Here is a 15,284-nt window from a genome sequence, read left to right on the forward strand (position 1 = left end):
TTTAAGTGCCTTATAGTCGTGAAAATATGGTAATTGCTATTGACTTGCAGGTATGAAGCACTCACTAAACACAGTCATCTCTAGAGCCAGCCACTGTTGATGTTTTGGATTTTTTGGTATAAAATCTTGCAGTGGGGGAGGAGCTATATGATGGAAGATGTTGGAAACTAAGATGGCATCTGCATATTTAACAGTATTGTTTCAGTTCAGGCGTTTGTGTTTTTTTTCATATCCGACAGTAGTGGTTTTTCATTTTTGGTTTTCTGTTTTTTCCATATATAAGGCGCACTGGATTATAAGGCGCACTGTCTACTTTAGAGAAAATTTAAGACTTTTAAGTGCGCGTTATAGTCGTGAAAATATGGTATTCCCAACTGTTTACCTTATTTCCTGGACTATAACGTGCACAGGATTATAAAGTGCACCATAAATGAATAAGTTTCTATTTACACATGCTATTAGTATTTGTTTTCAACATTATATTTAATGTTTTAGTTTTAAATTGCATATATATAACATACTTTACGTATGGTTTTGATCATTATAATCCACAAAATAGGTTTGAGGTCATTAAGCAGAACCAAAATTCATACTAAAGGTGCACTGTTAATGTTTTGGGGAAAAAAACAAAGATTTTAAGTGTGGTTTACACCAAAAAAAAACATGCCAGTTATATTTATAGAGTCTGAAAAGAAAAGCACTTCAAATGACACAGTGTGACAAAAAACACAATACTGATTTACAGTTGTAGTTTTCAACATTACAAAATAGTGTCTCATTATGAAGATTCTGTTTTGTGTTCAGTTCTGTAAAAACTAAATAAAGCCAATAATATATTCGATGAATACCTTTGGGGAAAAATATGTTCTCTTTTAAAGTTTTTTAGTAGGCTGTGCTCTTATTAAATCACATAACACAAGTTGTCCCACTTATTTCGCATCATGGTGAACATAAATTTGCCAGGTATCATTTGGGGAAATTATCCATACCTCACTTAAATGGTGTGAAAATTAATAAGGTAATAACTAAGAAAATGTATTACTCTCTATCACCAGTGTATCAAACAAATATATAATATAGCTAGTTCTTATGGGGTAATAGGTTGCTCATCAGTTAAATGACATATTATAGAGGTTACTGCACTTTTTCTTTGGTGTTGTACAATTTTACTTTACTCTAGTCTAGTTTATAAATGGATTAAGTAGAACTGGATTAAAAGCCCTGAATATTCGTTTTTTTTATAGATCTAAAACAATGTATATTTTAGCTTTTTTTAAATATATTTTTAGGTTTTACAAAATGATTTTTTAACTAAAAACACTGAAAAAATTGATTTAAAAATACAATTATTGATTTAAAAGGGGGAAATAAGGAAATTTAATATACATCTATACTCTTCTTTTGAATTTGATCCTAAAACAGAAAGTAAGCACTCATCATTTACTTTCCCGGACCACACAAAATGATGCGGCGGTCCAGATTTGGCCCCCGGGCCGCCTATTTGACTCAGATGAACCCAATAAAGTGCCAACTTATTTTATCACAGTTGATTTCCATGTTCTTTGTTGTACTTTAAGAAAACAAACTTTGTCTTTTTTCCCCATAGGTGATGTACAGCAAGGACAAACACAGCCTTCCAAGTGTGGTGGAGACCAACACCACATCTTTAGAGTTGTCACTGCCTGTCAATGAGGACTATGTCATCCAGATTAAACCTTTCAGTGAAGGCGGAGAGGGCATCAGTAGTCGCCAGATTAGGATCCCCAAGGTGACAGGTTGGACATTCTTGTTTTTATATACAAATACAACACACCCACATAAACTACATTTTATGCATGAAGTGGGAATAAGTGATTTTTAATCTAATCTAAATGACACTGTGACCCCTTCTATTCAGTTGTATGCAATAGCCAATGAAATGGAAGGGAAAAAAGAACAACGAAACATATTATCAATGGGAATATGCTACTCATTCACTCAAAGATGAATGTGCCATTTTGCATCTTTCACATTTCAGGGGAATTAAGGAATAAATATCTTAATTTGGGGGAGGAAGAAAATTCTATGCATCAAGTACAACAAGAGTTACGTATCATGCTTTCCCACTTCTGCACCTGCAGGAAATACTTTAGGGCACAGGTGTCAAAGTGGTGGCTTGTGGGCCAAATCTGGCCTGCCGCATCATTTTGTGTGGCCCGGCAAAGTAAATCATGAGTGCCGACTTTTTGTTTTAGGGTCAAATTAAAATGAAGAGTATAGATGTATATTAAATTTCCTGATTTTCCCCCTTTTAAATCAATAATTGCTATTTTTTAATCCATATTTTCTTTGTTTTTAGTTCAAAAATCATTTTGTAAAATCTAAAAATATATTTTAAAAAAGCTAAAATAAACATTGTTTTAGATCTATAAAAAACTGAATATTCGGGGCTTTTAATCTAGTTCTTTTAATCCATTTATAGAAAGAAAATCTAAATATTATATCTAAAATGGTCTGGCCCATATGAAATTTTAATAAAATGGAATAGTGTCGGGTTTAGGTTTCCTAATAAGACTAAAGCAGTGGCAAACAAAGCTTTCCATATTCAAATGAAGCAGAACAACAAGTCCAATGAGTACCAAGCCAATCAATAGAAAGTGTGTTTACATATTGAATATAAATGTTAAACTCATCATCTCATTGTTTTTGGATCAAATGGAATAGCATGAAAGCCTGGCCATTTTCACCTGAGATTATCTCATGATTGCAATAAAAGGACATCGAAGATTATTGTAAGAACCAAAAAAAATCGAATTTTTAGTAAGTGTTGCATGCGTCCTTTAACTATAATTATGAGAACAAAGATTGGAACGTGTGAATGGTAAAGTGCTTGTCAGTGATCTTTGTTATGACTGTTATTATTGCTCAAAATTGGATTTTAGACCAACTTTATTTGAGGAGAAACAAAACAATACAGAGCTATAAAGTTGATTCGTTTGCAATACTGCCAAGGGAAGAGCAGCTTTGTTCAGATGTTTAATTTTCCTTCATCCTGTTTGAACAGGTTGATTTTTGTTTATTTTTGTATGACTACTGATTAGCTTCAAAGGAAGGTAGCAGTTATTTGCAGGTAATTTAAAACATTACATTTTTTATTGGACTCTTTTGCAAAATTATCCATTCTAAGATAATCTAAGTAAGCTACTGTTCAACTATGCGTAAAGTGCAAATTTGTGTGCGGCACACTAGTGCCATCTACTGGTGAAAATAAGAATCTTCATGTACCAAATAGAGTCTTTCCGGTACATGAAGATTATTTTTTTCACCTGTCTATCCTATAGACTTACTGATTAGTATACTTGTAACAAGGAAAGATACAATGACTGTACTCTATTAATGTATTATTATTTTCAATGGGCATTATTTTAAATGCCCCAAAATAGTCATTTTCTAAATAAAGGGCTAATAACTGTCCACCCTCGAGACCTGGATGTGTTAATACATTTCTCCAGCTCCATTTATAGGTTCACTTTTAAGAGCCAACCATTTTTTATCGTTTTAATAATAGGTTCATTCCCATAAATCCATACTACTTTATAATTACATTGTAAAGTTTACAGAATTTTCTCCTCTAAAAGTGATACTATATCATATCTATGCTTATGTTATTTGTCTGCAGGCTTTTTGACATAAACAACTTAACATTATTATATGCCTATATTTGATCTTATTGCATTTGTAGTTGTCCTTAGTGTATACAGTGTTCCCTCGCTATTTCGCAGTTCAGCCACCGCGGATTCAGGGCTTCGCAGGTTTTTTGGGGGGGAAAAAAATAAATAAATACAAATATTACATTGAGACAACATATTTTACAGTTTATTTTTGTTATAACATGAATTTCACTCTCTCTACCCGTATTCTATATGGTTTAAAGTGTTCCCTCGCTTATCGCGGTTAATGGGGACTGGGACCACCCGCAATAAGTGCATTTCCGCGAAGTAGGCGTGCCCCTTCAAAAATGCTTAAAGAAACGTATAACACGTGCACAAAAGCACCACCAATCAAAAACATCCTAGTAGTTCGGATGGAGGATCTTCTGCAGTTTTTTTTTTGCACTTAAGAAACATCGTTATTGGGAGTTGTGAACATTGTTTTTTTGGGCGGTGAAGATGCGCCTGTAAACAGCCATGACGTCATCAATGCAATTCCTGAACTCTCACCATGTTATTGACCATTTCTTTGATGCAATTACTAATTCTTATTGAATATTTTGTTTCCACCTCTTATAAAATGATTTAATTTATAATTTTAACTTAATATCTTTAAATCTTTATTTTTATTTTTTCCTGAAAAAAATCCGCAAAGCTCTGAGTCCGCGATAGCTGAAGCGCAAAGTAGCGAGGGAACACTGTATTTGATCTTATTGCATTTGTAGTTGTCCTTACTGTATAGTTGGAAAAAGATTCATTATATGTGTTTTCTGTATGTGTTTGTGTGTTATTTTTAAGACTCCTTTACCACAGGGGCTGCCTCAATATCTTCACCTCTTCCTCTGGCCAACCTTGTTGCCCTCATCTTCACAACCAGGACCGTCCTATGACTGTCAGGAAGTTCACACTGCAGCCTAATTTCAAGAGGATGAGCAGGTCAAAGACAAAAGGCCGGCCTGGGAGCCTTCTGTTAACTTTTTTCCTGTCTCCCACCCGCCTGCGTTTTTTTTCTCTCCTCCTCCTCTTCTAGCTACAAAGATTGCCTTGTGAAGATTCCGTTTCATGCTGTGTTAAGGAGTCATTGAAAAGGAACTGGCCTTTTAAGAAGTGGCCCCTTATGTGACAGGAATTGACCTACAACTGTTTGTGGACGTGTTTTGTTCTTTCCTCACTTCTGATATATGAATAGTGTCATGTATTGGGAGTTATGTACTCGTGGACTTTTCCTGGATTTTTTCCTTTTCGGCATTTCGGGAAAAGAAAAAGTGCTTTTGTAAGTCACATTTTAGGGTAGGAGTGGTTTAGGAAGCTACTCTTCTTACTCCATTTGGACTGTTTTGGAATGCAAAAAAAAAAGAAGAAGAACAAAAAAACTTGCTGATCCCTGGAGAGGAAAAAAATGAGTCCTTTGTGACAAGTTCTACTTTAGGAACTTTGTGACTAAATCAAAATTGTATTCATAGTTTTATGTTTTCCAGCTGCATCCCATCTGCCATAAAACAGTTGAACCAAAGCTGTGAAGAATAAACGTGACAAGGCCAAACCTGCTCATTGTTTCGAGCCCTGGTGAATCCGGGTTTTTTTTACCTTGCTCCTTCATTTACCCTCCTCTTCCTCCTCTTTCTCACCAAGTGCATAATAACAGCACGCTGAGCGTTGTATACTCGATGTATGGAATCCTCAGGTCCCATTTGAGCCTTAAGTCTTCTATTAGGATCCATGTTGTAGTATTTTTATTTCAACATTTCCGTTCATTTATTATCCTACTTTGTGTCTCCACAATGTATTGTATATTTTCAATTTGTTCAGGCAATGTGGGCTCAAAAGTACACACCTTCCTCTTGTCTTTCATTGTGAGAGACTTGAATTTATCTGGGTTGCTTCCAGAATATAGATCATTTGTCATATGGTGTTATCGGTTTAGATTGGCGAATTTGATGGATGTTCAGATGGTTCAACAAGCTTTTAATAAAAAATACCATTGTCCTTCTTGATTTCTTTTTTTATTTTATTTTTTTTAGTAGCAATGATACCAAATTGTAGGTCATTGTTTGTTGTTCTTTACGCAACCAAAATGCGTGACCGGACGTTTGGTCGCCGGTCAAATGTAGTTAGATATTAAACAGTACTTAGATATTAAACAGTTCTTAGATATTGAACTCTCTCTCTCTTAGATATTAAACTTTCTCTCTTAGATATTACACTCTCTCTCATGAATATAATTTTGAGATCTGGTTTCAATAGTAAACTCTCTGTCACCATTTGACCGGCGACCAAAAGACTGGCGACCAAATGTCCGACCAAAATGTCATCTAAGCCCTTAAAAAGCCCTCAATTATTTTCTCTGCATAAGTACTTCATGAAAACACTGTTGAAACGACCAATTATTTTCCTTAGTTTAGTTTAGGTGTGGCGTATATACTATTGCCTTACAGCCAATAAAAGGGTGCTCGGACGTTTGGTCGCTGGTCTTTTGATCCCTTTTGGTCGCCGGTAAAATGGTGACAGAGTTTACTGTTGAAACCAGCTCTCAAAATTATATTCATGGGAGAGAGTTTAATATCTAAGAGAGAGTGAGTTTAGAATCTAAGTACTGTTTAATATCTCAGTACATTTGATCGGCGACCAAAAAACCGGCGACCAAAAGACCGGCGACCAAAAGACTGGTGACCAAAAGACCGGCAACCAAACGTCCGGTCACGAATAAAAGTAACTTAGATTTTCATGAGAATTCCAGCAACACTGCTCCACATGAAAACAAGCAAAGTAACAGTCAAGGTCCTGTCCTGTTTATTCGAGAGGAATGCAAGTACAATGTACAGCAAAGACACAGCACGACGAAGAGATGAAACTGCAGTGAAAGGAAGACTACAGACTACAGAGGGCTCCATTACAGGGTTCAAGTTAAGTCCAAAAGGTCCACGGCCTCTGCAATTGCTCTCGAGTGGAACAAACACGTTTCCATCACGTGTACAAGATGATCCAAGATGATTTACGGTAAGATGACAAGTTCATATGCACTGTATTTATGCATGATTAACCATCTTTAGGTTACTTTGGCCCTCCTTTATTGTCCACTGAGACCACGGCAAGCACCTCTCACATCTTCACTGACTGACCTTTGACCTGTTAAAGTCACTACAAGGTATTTTTGACTACTTTGTTTTTTGGGCCTTCTTGGAAACTGTTTACAGGAAACATAGAAGTGCTACACTAAACAAGTAAATGCTGCTTCACTTTTCTTAAACAGTACAAAAAAATGTTCAGTACAATAATACAACCTTGGCAACCTGGCACTTGAGCAATTACATTTCTAGTTAATACAAAAAAAGTATCACACTCACGTTATCTCATTTAACTGATCACTGGCACATTGCACATCTGAACTGTCAAAATTAATTATAATCAGAGTGCTACACTTGCGGGAACAATTTTGATGAAGCACAGATAAAATGTGGAATTGCAACATAGTGCATTTTGTTATTATCATTATTATGGTTGAGAGAAAATGTATGCTCGGAAGAATTAAATTGCATTGATTATGAAAATATACACCGTTGGGTCTGTTATGGTTGAAAGTATAGAGCAGGGGTAGGGAACCTATGGCTCAGGAGCCATATGCGGCTCTTTGGATGGGTGTATATGGCTCTCCGCTAACTTGTGAGCTAAAAATATGGAAACTGTTAGTGAGAGTTGATTCCCAAATTCACCAATAGGAGATATTTTCTACTTTAAAAGTGGTGAAATGACTTAAAAATGCACATATTTTCATGTATGTTTGCTTTAAAATTCTTTGTATGGCTCACAAGGCGTAATATTTGAAAGTATGAATTGTTTAAGGCTCTCTCTCTGTTGAAAAGGTTCCCAAACCCCTGGTATAGAGTACAGTGTTCCCTCGGTTATCGTGGTTAATGGGGACCGGGACCACCCGCGATAAGTGAATTTCCGAAAAAGTAGGGATTCCCCTTTAAAAATGTTTAATTTGAATTTAATTCCAAAAAAAAAATTTTTTTTATTTTTTTTATTATTATTTTTTTTAAATAAAAAAAAATACCCCCCTGTATACAGTAGACCACATAGAACACGGGTAGAGAGAGTGGAATTCATGTTATAACAAAAAAAACTGTAAAATATGTTGTTTCAATGTAATATTTGTATTTTTTTTCCCCAAAAAAATCTGCGAAGCTCTGAGTCCGTTGTAGTTGAACCGCGAAGTAGCGGGGGAACACTGTATATTATCTCTGCCATTATTCAGTCTTAGCATTATGAATGTAAGTTAGTCTGCACCTTATTCTGCGTCACACTTTTCATTTCCCATCGGGAAGTGAAATTTCCTCTTTTATACGTCATACTGCTGATTTGGAATGTGATTATATTAGGCTTTTATTGTTTCTGTCATTACATCCTTAAATTATTATCAATCACACTGGATTAAATGCATTACTCAATTAAAGCCCAATAATGCAAAGACAATACCATGCAAACATGATCTGAAAGACAGTTGCAGAAATCCCATGATAAAGTTCATCTAGTCACTACACAAATATGCAGTTGAGCTCTTTAGGCTTAAAAAAAGAAGGGGGCTCTTTTTTTTTTTAGACATGCATGGACTACTATTTGGAAAGAAGGTGTATTAGTAATTCATATTTTCTACACCAAAAGGCAGAGTGTCCATCCAATGTACAATGAATCACACTTCATCAACACTATCCACTACAGAAGAATTCAACTCAATTCACACTTGCAAAGGCTTAACGATGCCACTAGAAGGCATTGTTGTACTTTTCTGTTTTTCAAATTTGTACCTATCAAGTCAGTGCAATAATACAGGTGGGACCAAAACTATTCATCCATTTCAGTAGTCTTAAAAGTTATTAAATGCACAAAGATACACAGCAGAAGATTTAGGAATGAAGCAATCTACTTCTACATAACCATTCCATGGCCCGTGATGAAAGATGACATCGTGGAGATAAAGGGTGCCACCATGGCACAAAAATGAATAGAATCCTCTTCAAGTATAAAAGGAAACATTGTTTCTAGGGCAAGTTACACACCATTCCTCCCCCCCCTGAAGCATCACCTCCAAAGCATTCTGTTTCAAGGTAATGAAGATATGTCTCCATATAATCAGAATAGAAGAGATGAGTCAAAAAAGAGTTCTTTTCCATGGACGGTGTAAAGGGAATCTGACGAAATCAAGACTGTATAGAGCAAAGAGAATAGAAGTATAATAAACTACATGAAAACCGATTCCCGTATAACAGTATGTCACTTAATTTAAAGAATAAATGTTCAAATTACTGTTAAATATGAACATGAACTAAACCAGGGGTGTCAAACATAAGGCCCGCGGGCCAGATCCGGCCTGTCTGGTGGTTTGGTACGGCCCGGCGAAGAAAGCTGCATTGTATAAAAAAATAGGAATTTTCTTTAAAATTTGTAGTTCTTGTATTATCCGCTAGGGGCGCAGTGTTTTAGTACACGCAGACAACATAATTGCTGTGGAAGTTATTCATTTGTTAAAATTGCTTTCCAGATGTTGAAAAACAGTGTTTTTAAGTTCCACAAGGCTGGTACTAAATGTATTTGGAAGATTGTTACTATTTCTGTGATCAGTTTTATGTACAACACACTTAAATATATGTTTAACTGTGTAAAAGTGTAGTTAAAATTGCACATACTTTATTTATGTCCTTATGTTATTCTCTTGTTCATAATATATTGTTCATAATGGAAAAGGAAAATTCTGTTAATAAACATTTTGATAATTTACTCATTCTTTGCACTAATTATTAGTATTAGTGACTAATACAAAGAAAAAAAATGGGCTTATTGTTAGTTCTATGTAATTTTGCAATGAGTTTACTGGTCCGGCCGGCTTGATGTCAAATTAAGCTGTATTCGGCCCGCAGACCAAAGGGAGTTTGACACCCCTGAACTAAACTAAAGACTTGACCTACGATATTTAAGCAGTGTTACTGTCTTGCATGCAAGTGTAAAAAGACCCAAGATGGCCTTTTTGTACCTCTGATGCATGCCGTTTCTCAATGGACGATTCTGTTTCCCTGACAACCACCGCCTTGGTCACCTGCATATCTGGGTGTTGCTGCTTTGCCTCTTGGATAGCGATAAAAAGAGCCTATCAGAGCAGAGAGAAATCATCCGAGTTGCACATGCTGGCTTAAAGAATCACATCACTCAGCTCTATGTTTTGGCATTAGTTCCAACCCTCAATGCCATAAAACAATGTTTCCATCAAAATATGCAATTTACCTGCTCTTGGTCCACATCATCGTCCCCTGTAATGATGATCCTTTTTTCAATTCTGGTCTCTGAGTATCCCCCTTTCACTGTCTGCAGTACATAAGACACATTACGCACTCAGCACTTTATGTCTGTTGTACATTTTTATTGTTTACCTTGGTAACCTGCGTGGTTGCCGATGTAACATTTTCAGTGACGAGGATGGGAGACCCCATTCTCTCTTTTCCAAGACTTCCTATGTGAACCTGTGGGCGAGGGAAGCAATTCATGCTTGAAATGTTAACTCTCTCACCACTATGGAACAGTATTTAATCTCTATATCCATTTTTAGTTCAATATACTGGACTATCGCACTCTTTATCCATCATACTTGTAATCAATGTTCTCTCTAATTTTTCGTTGGTCTGGGCAGGAAGACAACATCCCTTAGCGCACTGAGTACTAGTGTGAGTGACATCATCATTGCTCGCTATGGGCACACCAGTATCACACCTGCCATGAGCAATTGCATGTCAACGTTCCCTCTAATTTTTCATGTAAAACATGCTGTAAAACACAAAAAAACAAGAGTGGACAGAGATACTGCCACTGGCTGCCACGGAAAAACGGCACCATCATGGGGAAAGGGGTAAAAAAAGAAAGTTTGGATTTTATTTACTGTGCGCCATATGATTGCTGCTGCGCAGAGAAGACGAGAGTAGTGCGCAATTGCGCATGAACATAGCTTAAAGGGAACATTGCTGGTAATGCAATATAACTGGTAGACAATTATTATAATAAAAAGACTGTCTTGCTAAAAACAGCTTTTGAAACTTAAAGTAGTGCCCCCTTAGGCCAAGTGGTATACAACTCTAAAATGGGCATCATGGAAATCCCTTTGGTAAGGCAATTGAGTGAACAAGTGAAACAACTTGAGCATGGGTGTTACTATAAATGACTCTTTACTATTGACGTAAAGAACTATGTGTCCTGTTCCGTTGAAAATGATCAACGATCAAGATGGCACTGACAAATCTTTGAATAGATGTCATTGTCTTGTACTGTCGCATAATATGTTTGCTGGTGCTTGTGCTGTATTCGGAACTAGTACTGAAGGGAAAGTACTGCTGGTCATACTCACAGGGGACACATTCTGCCTTGTGGTGTAAGAGACTTCGCTCAGGCTTGTCATACTGTTGTCCTGCAACCAAAAATTTGAGATCAAGAACCAAAATTCCTCTCCAAGAATGAAGCTTGCTCCCAATAGATTACAATATGTATGGTGCCTCGCAATAAGTATTCACAATACTTCACTGTTTTCACATTTATTTTTATGTTACAACCTCATTATATGAAATGTATCTCTTGCCTAGAAAATCTACAGACTATTCCTCGTTATGATAATCTGAAATATATATATTTTTAATACATTTGGAGGAAAAAAATCACAATGTTATAGTGGGGCTGTAACATAATAAAATGTGAAAAATAGTAAACTGTGTATTTTCTGGATGCACTGAATTGCTATGACATCAAATTATTAAATTATATATTTTTGTGTTTTTCTTATTACATGAAATATTGACTAGGAAAGCCCCACTGTCAGGCAGACATGCTAAAAAAAAACTCATCAGTGTGCTGATCCAGCAAATACGGATTTGATCTTTTGATCGCTTTTGCAGTAATCCCGACGGGGAGGAAGAAATTTATGAACCCACCTGATCTGTGAACTCTACTATAGTTGTTGTGACCTCTGATCCATTGGGCTGAGTCTCTGTCCTGACGTCTGTCTTCCGCACTGCAGCGATGACATCGCTGGCTTCCCGACTATGGGATGTGGTACCAGAGACAGTACTGGCTTCTCTATGTAACTGCTCCTTGTCCACTGAAGATGACACCGGTACTGACCTCTTTGGCTTTTTAGGCACTACAGACTTGGGAAGAGAACACGGCACAAAATGTTGTCGTTTACACAAAACAGATTGCAAAAGCTTCAAGAAGACAGTTTTTGTATCAAGTTTTTGTATCAAGTTTTTGTATCAAGTTTTTGTATCAAGTTTTTGTATCAAGTTTTTGTATCAAGTTTTTGTATCAAGTTTTTGTATCAAGTTTTTGTATCAAGTTTTTGTATCAAGTTTTTGTATCAAGTTTTTTAGATCAAGTTTTTTAGATCAAGTTTTTTAGATCAAGTTTTTTAGATCAAGTTTTTTAGATCTAGTTTTTTAGATCAAGTTTTTTAGATCAAGTTTTTTAGATCAAGTTTTTTAGATCAAGTTTTTTAGATCAAGTTTTTTAGATCAAGTTTTTTAGATCAAGTTTTTTAGATCAAGTTTTTTAGATCAAGTTTTTTAGATCAAGTTTTTTAGATCAAGTTTTTTAGATCAAGTTTTTTAGATCAAGTTTTTTAGATCAAGTTTTTTTTTATCAAGTTTTTTTATCAAGTTTTTTTTATCAAGTTTTTTTATCAAGTTTTTTTATCAAGTTTTTTATATCAAGTTTTTTATATCAAGTTTTTTATATCAAGTTTTTTATATCAAGTTTTTTAGATCAAGTTTTTTAGATCAAGTTTTTTAGATCAAGTTTTTTGATCATGTTTTTTTTAATCAAGTTTTTTTTTTAATCAAGTTTTTTTTATCAAGTTAATTTTAAAATCAAGTTTTTTTCTGGCTTTGAGCCTTGTGGGTTTTAGTCCAGTATGGCTTATGTATGGATTTTTATATGAGATGAATTTTCCATAATACAATGGAGATACAGTCGGTTTATAGTCCAATTTGACCTATATAGGCACAGAGTAAAAACAACAAACAATTACATTCATAACCGTAAAACTTAACGGCTTCTAAACTTGTTAAAACATATTAATATTTTAAAAAATACAATTTAGATGTAAATCAGAAAGAAAATGTATAATCTACCTGCACATCAGGCCGCTTAGGTTCCATCCGGACTTCTTCAGCCTGGACGTGCTTAGCTGGAGGACAATCGCTTGCTCCTTTGGACACAGGAGCCGGAGAAACCAACGGGGGTGATAGCTCGGGTGGACCTTGTTGTTGTAAGAAATCGATCCCGAAGCGCAGGCCCCCATCCGGCGATAAGTCCCGCTCGCCCAGTTCGGACATGCCCCGGGAGAACTCTTCCATCCCCGTGTGCAAGTCGGTGAGGACGGTGAAGTCGACCTCAGCCTCCAAGCTGGAAGTGGAGCTGACAGTGATGCTGGAACATTTGCGCTCGATGCCCAGGTGTGTTTCCTTCAAGTAGGAGAGCTCGTGGTCCTGGTCGTCCTCGGACACCGACCCCAAACGTCTCTCCCAAAGTCCCCGCTACAGAGAGAGTTGACAGTATCTCAGGCATTGCTCTGCACTACAGGTGATGAAAAAGCTCACTAATCGAATTTCTCAGCATAATGTATAATTGCGCTAGGTTATAAACTATGTAGGATTTTGTCTATTTATACTGATTTTTTTTTAAATTGAGAATCTGTTCACTTCAGACTATATCTATTTGCCTTGTTCTTTGCTAAGCAATTCTGAAAATGTCTAATACTATTAATAATAATTTTATTAACATTATTATTATTATTAATTGTATGAGAAATGTTCAGAATTGCTTAGTACAATTAATAATCATAATAAAACCAATAACAACACCAATACTAATAACAATACCAATACCAATAACAATAACAATAACAATAACAATAACAATACCAATACCAATACCAATAACAATACCAATACCAATAACAATTCCAAAACCAATAACAATTCCAAAACCAATACCAATACCAATAACAATTCCAAAACCAATACCAATACTAATTCCAAAACCAATACCAATACTAATTCCAAAACCAATACCAATACTAATTCCAAAACCAATACCAATACTAATTCCAAAACCAATACCAATACTAATTCCAAAACCAATACCAATACTAATTCCAAAACCAATACCAATACTAATTCCAAAACCAATACCAATACTAATTCCAAAACCAATACCAATACTAATTCCAAAACCAATACCAATACTAATTCCAATACCAATACTAATTCCAAAACCAATACCAATACTAATTCCAAAACCAATACCAATACCAATACCAATTCCAAAACCAATACCAATTCCAAAACCAATACCAATACCAATACCAATTCCAAAACCAATACCAATACCAATTCCAAAACCAATACCAATACCAATTCCAAAACCAATACCAATTCCAAAACCAATACAAATTCCAAAACCAATACCAATACAAATTCCAAAACCAATACCAATACTAGTTCCAAAACCAATACCAATACTAGTTCCAAAACCAATACCAATACTAATTCCAAAACCAATACCAATACTAATTCCAAAACCAACACCAATACTAATTCCAAAACCAACACCAATACTAATTCCAAAACCAACACCAATACTAATTCCAAAACCAATACCAATACTAATTCCAAAACCAATACCAATATTAATTCCAAAACCAATACCAATACTAATTCCAAAACCAATACCAAAACCAATACCAACACGAATTACATTTTCAGAATTGCTTAGTAAAGAACAAGGCGAAGAAATTTAGCCTAAAGTGAACAGATTCACAATTTCTAAAAAACTAAATATAATTAAGGTTACAGTATTCTTATCAAGTCTAGGCTAGTGTTTTGTTATCATAATTTTTTAGAGATGATCACTATTTATGATGCGGATGCGTAGAATAATCAAGTGAAGCTAAGCAATACTAAGAATGACAAGGTTAAATAATTACATGTGTGAGATGCATTAATGGCTTTATGTAATTACTATACTTACTCATCACATCCCTGCTCAAGTGTCTGGTATAAAGTGCTGTTTTTAATGTAATGTGAGGCAAGTAACTTCCGTCTCATAGTTTTATGACGATGAATAATATTAAAATATTATATTTCATCTGGGCTGAGTGGTTAATAAAGATTTTATGATAAGAGCAAGAAACAGAAATAATATCCAGTATGGTGCTGTGTGATGACTCACCGAGGAATCACTGAGAGGTTCCTCATGAATGGAAGGAGCTGGCGGCGTCTCCTACAAAAAAAATAACAAATAATCACAAACATTATCATAAGAACGACAATGAATCAAAACCATAAAATTCATTCAGATGACTTTCTACCAAATGGTACCTAAATAATGAAATTTCATTAGCACAATGAGCACAAACATTATTTGTGACAGTTGAGAAAGTTTGTAATGTTTTCTGTTGAGTTTTTGTATAATGTATGACATAGTAGGTCATCCCCTGAGGCTTTTTCAACTGGAAAAAAAACACATTCGGGAGAAAACCTCGTTAAAGTTATAGTCAGATCG

General features: G+C 35.4%; 2 protein-coding genes across 7 annotated transcripts in view; one reads left to right on the top strand and one right to left on the bottom strand.

Moving 5' to 3' along the window:
- Positions 1–5,236, top strand: part of cntn3a.1 (contactin 3a, tandem duplicate 1) — a 68,738-nt gene extending 63,502 nt beyond the window's left edge. For both annotated transcript variants that reach the window (XM_077721494.1, XM_077721502.1), the window contains exons 22-23: positions 1,607–1,775; positions 4,488–5,236. In XM_077721494.1, coding sequence (XP_077577620.1) covers positions 1,607–1,775; positions 4,488–4,579 — 261 coding nt within the window. In that variant the 3' untranslated portion in view covers positions 4,580–5,236. The remainder of the gene's footprint in view (positions 1–1,606; positions 1,776–4,487) is intronic.
- A 2,818-nt stretch (positions 5,237–8,054) lies between these two features.
- Positions 8,055–15,284, bottom strand: part of LOC144196824 (band 4.1-like protein 1) — a 41,039-nt gene continuing 33,809 nt past the window's right edge. For all 5 annotated transcript variants that reach the window (XM_077717316.1, XM_077717333.1, XM_077717306.1 and 2 more), the window contains 8 exons: positions 14,952–15,002; positions 12,851–13,255; positions 11,654–11,869; positions 11,077–11,136; positions 10,112–10,201; positions 9,966–10,046; positions 9,718–9,831; positions 8,055–8,893 (listed from right to left, as the gene is read on the bottom strand). In XM_077717316.1, coding sequence (XP_077573442.1) covers positions 8,888–8,893; positions 9,718–9,831; positions 9,966–10,046; positions 10,112–10,201; positions 11,077–11,136; positions 11,654–11,869; positions 12,851–13,255; positions 14,952–15,002 — 1,023 coding nt within the window. In that variant the 3' untranslated portion in view covers positions 8,055–8,887. The remainder of the gene's footprint in view (positions 8,894–9,717; positions 9,832–9,965; positions 10,047–10,111; positions 10,202–11,076; positions 11,137–11,653; positions 11,870–12,850; positions 13,256–14,951; positions 15,003–15,284) is intronic.

This window comes from Stigmatopora nigra, chromosome 1 (assembly GCF_051989575.1).
Source record: "Stigmatopora nigra isolate UIUO_SnigA chromosome 1, RoL_Snig_1.1, whole genome shotgun sequence".
Lineage (NCBI taxonomy): Eukaryota > Metazoa > Chordata > Actinopteri > Syngnathiformes > Syngnathidae > Stigmatopora > Stigmatopora nigra.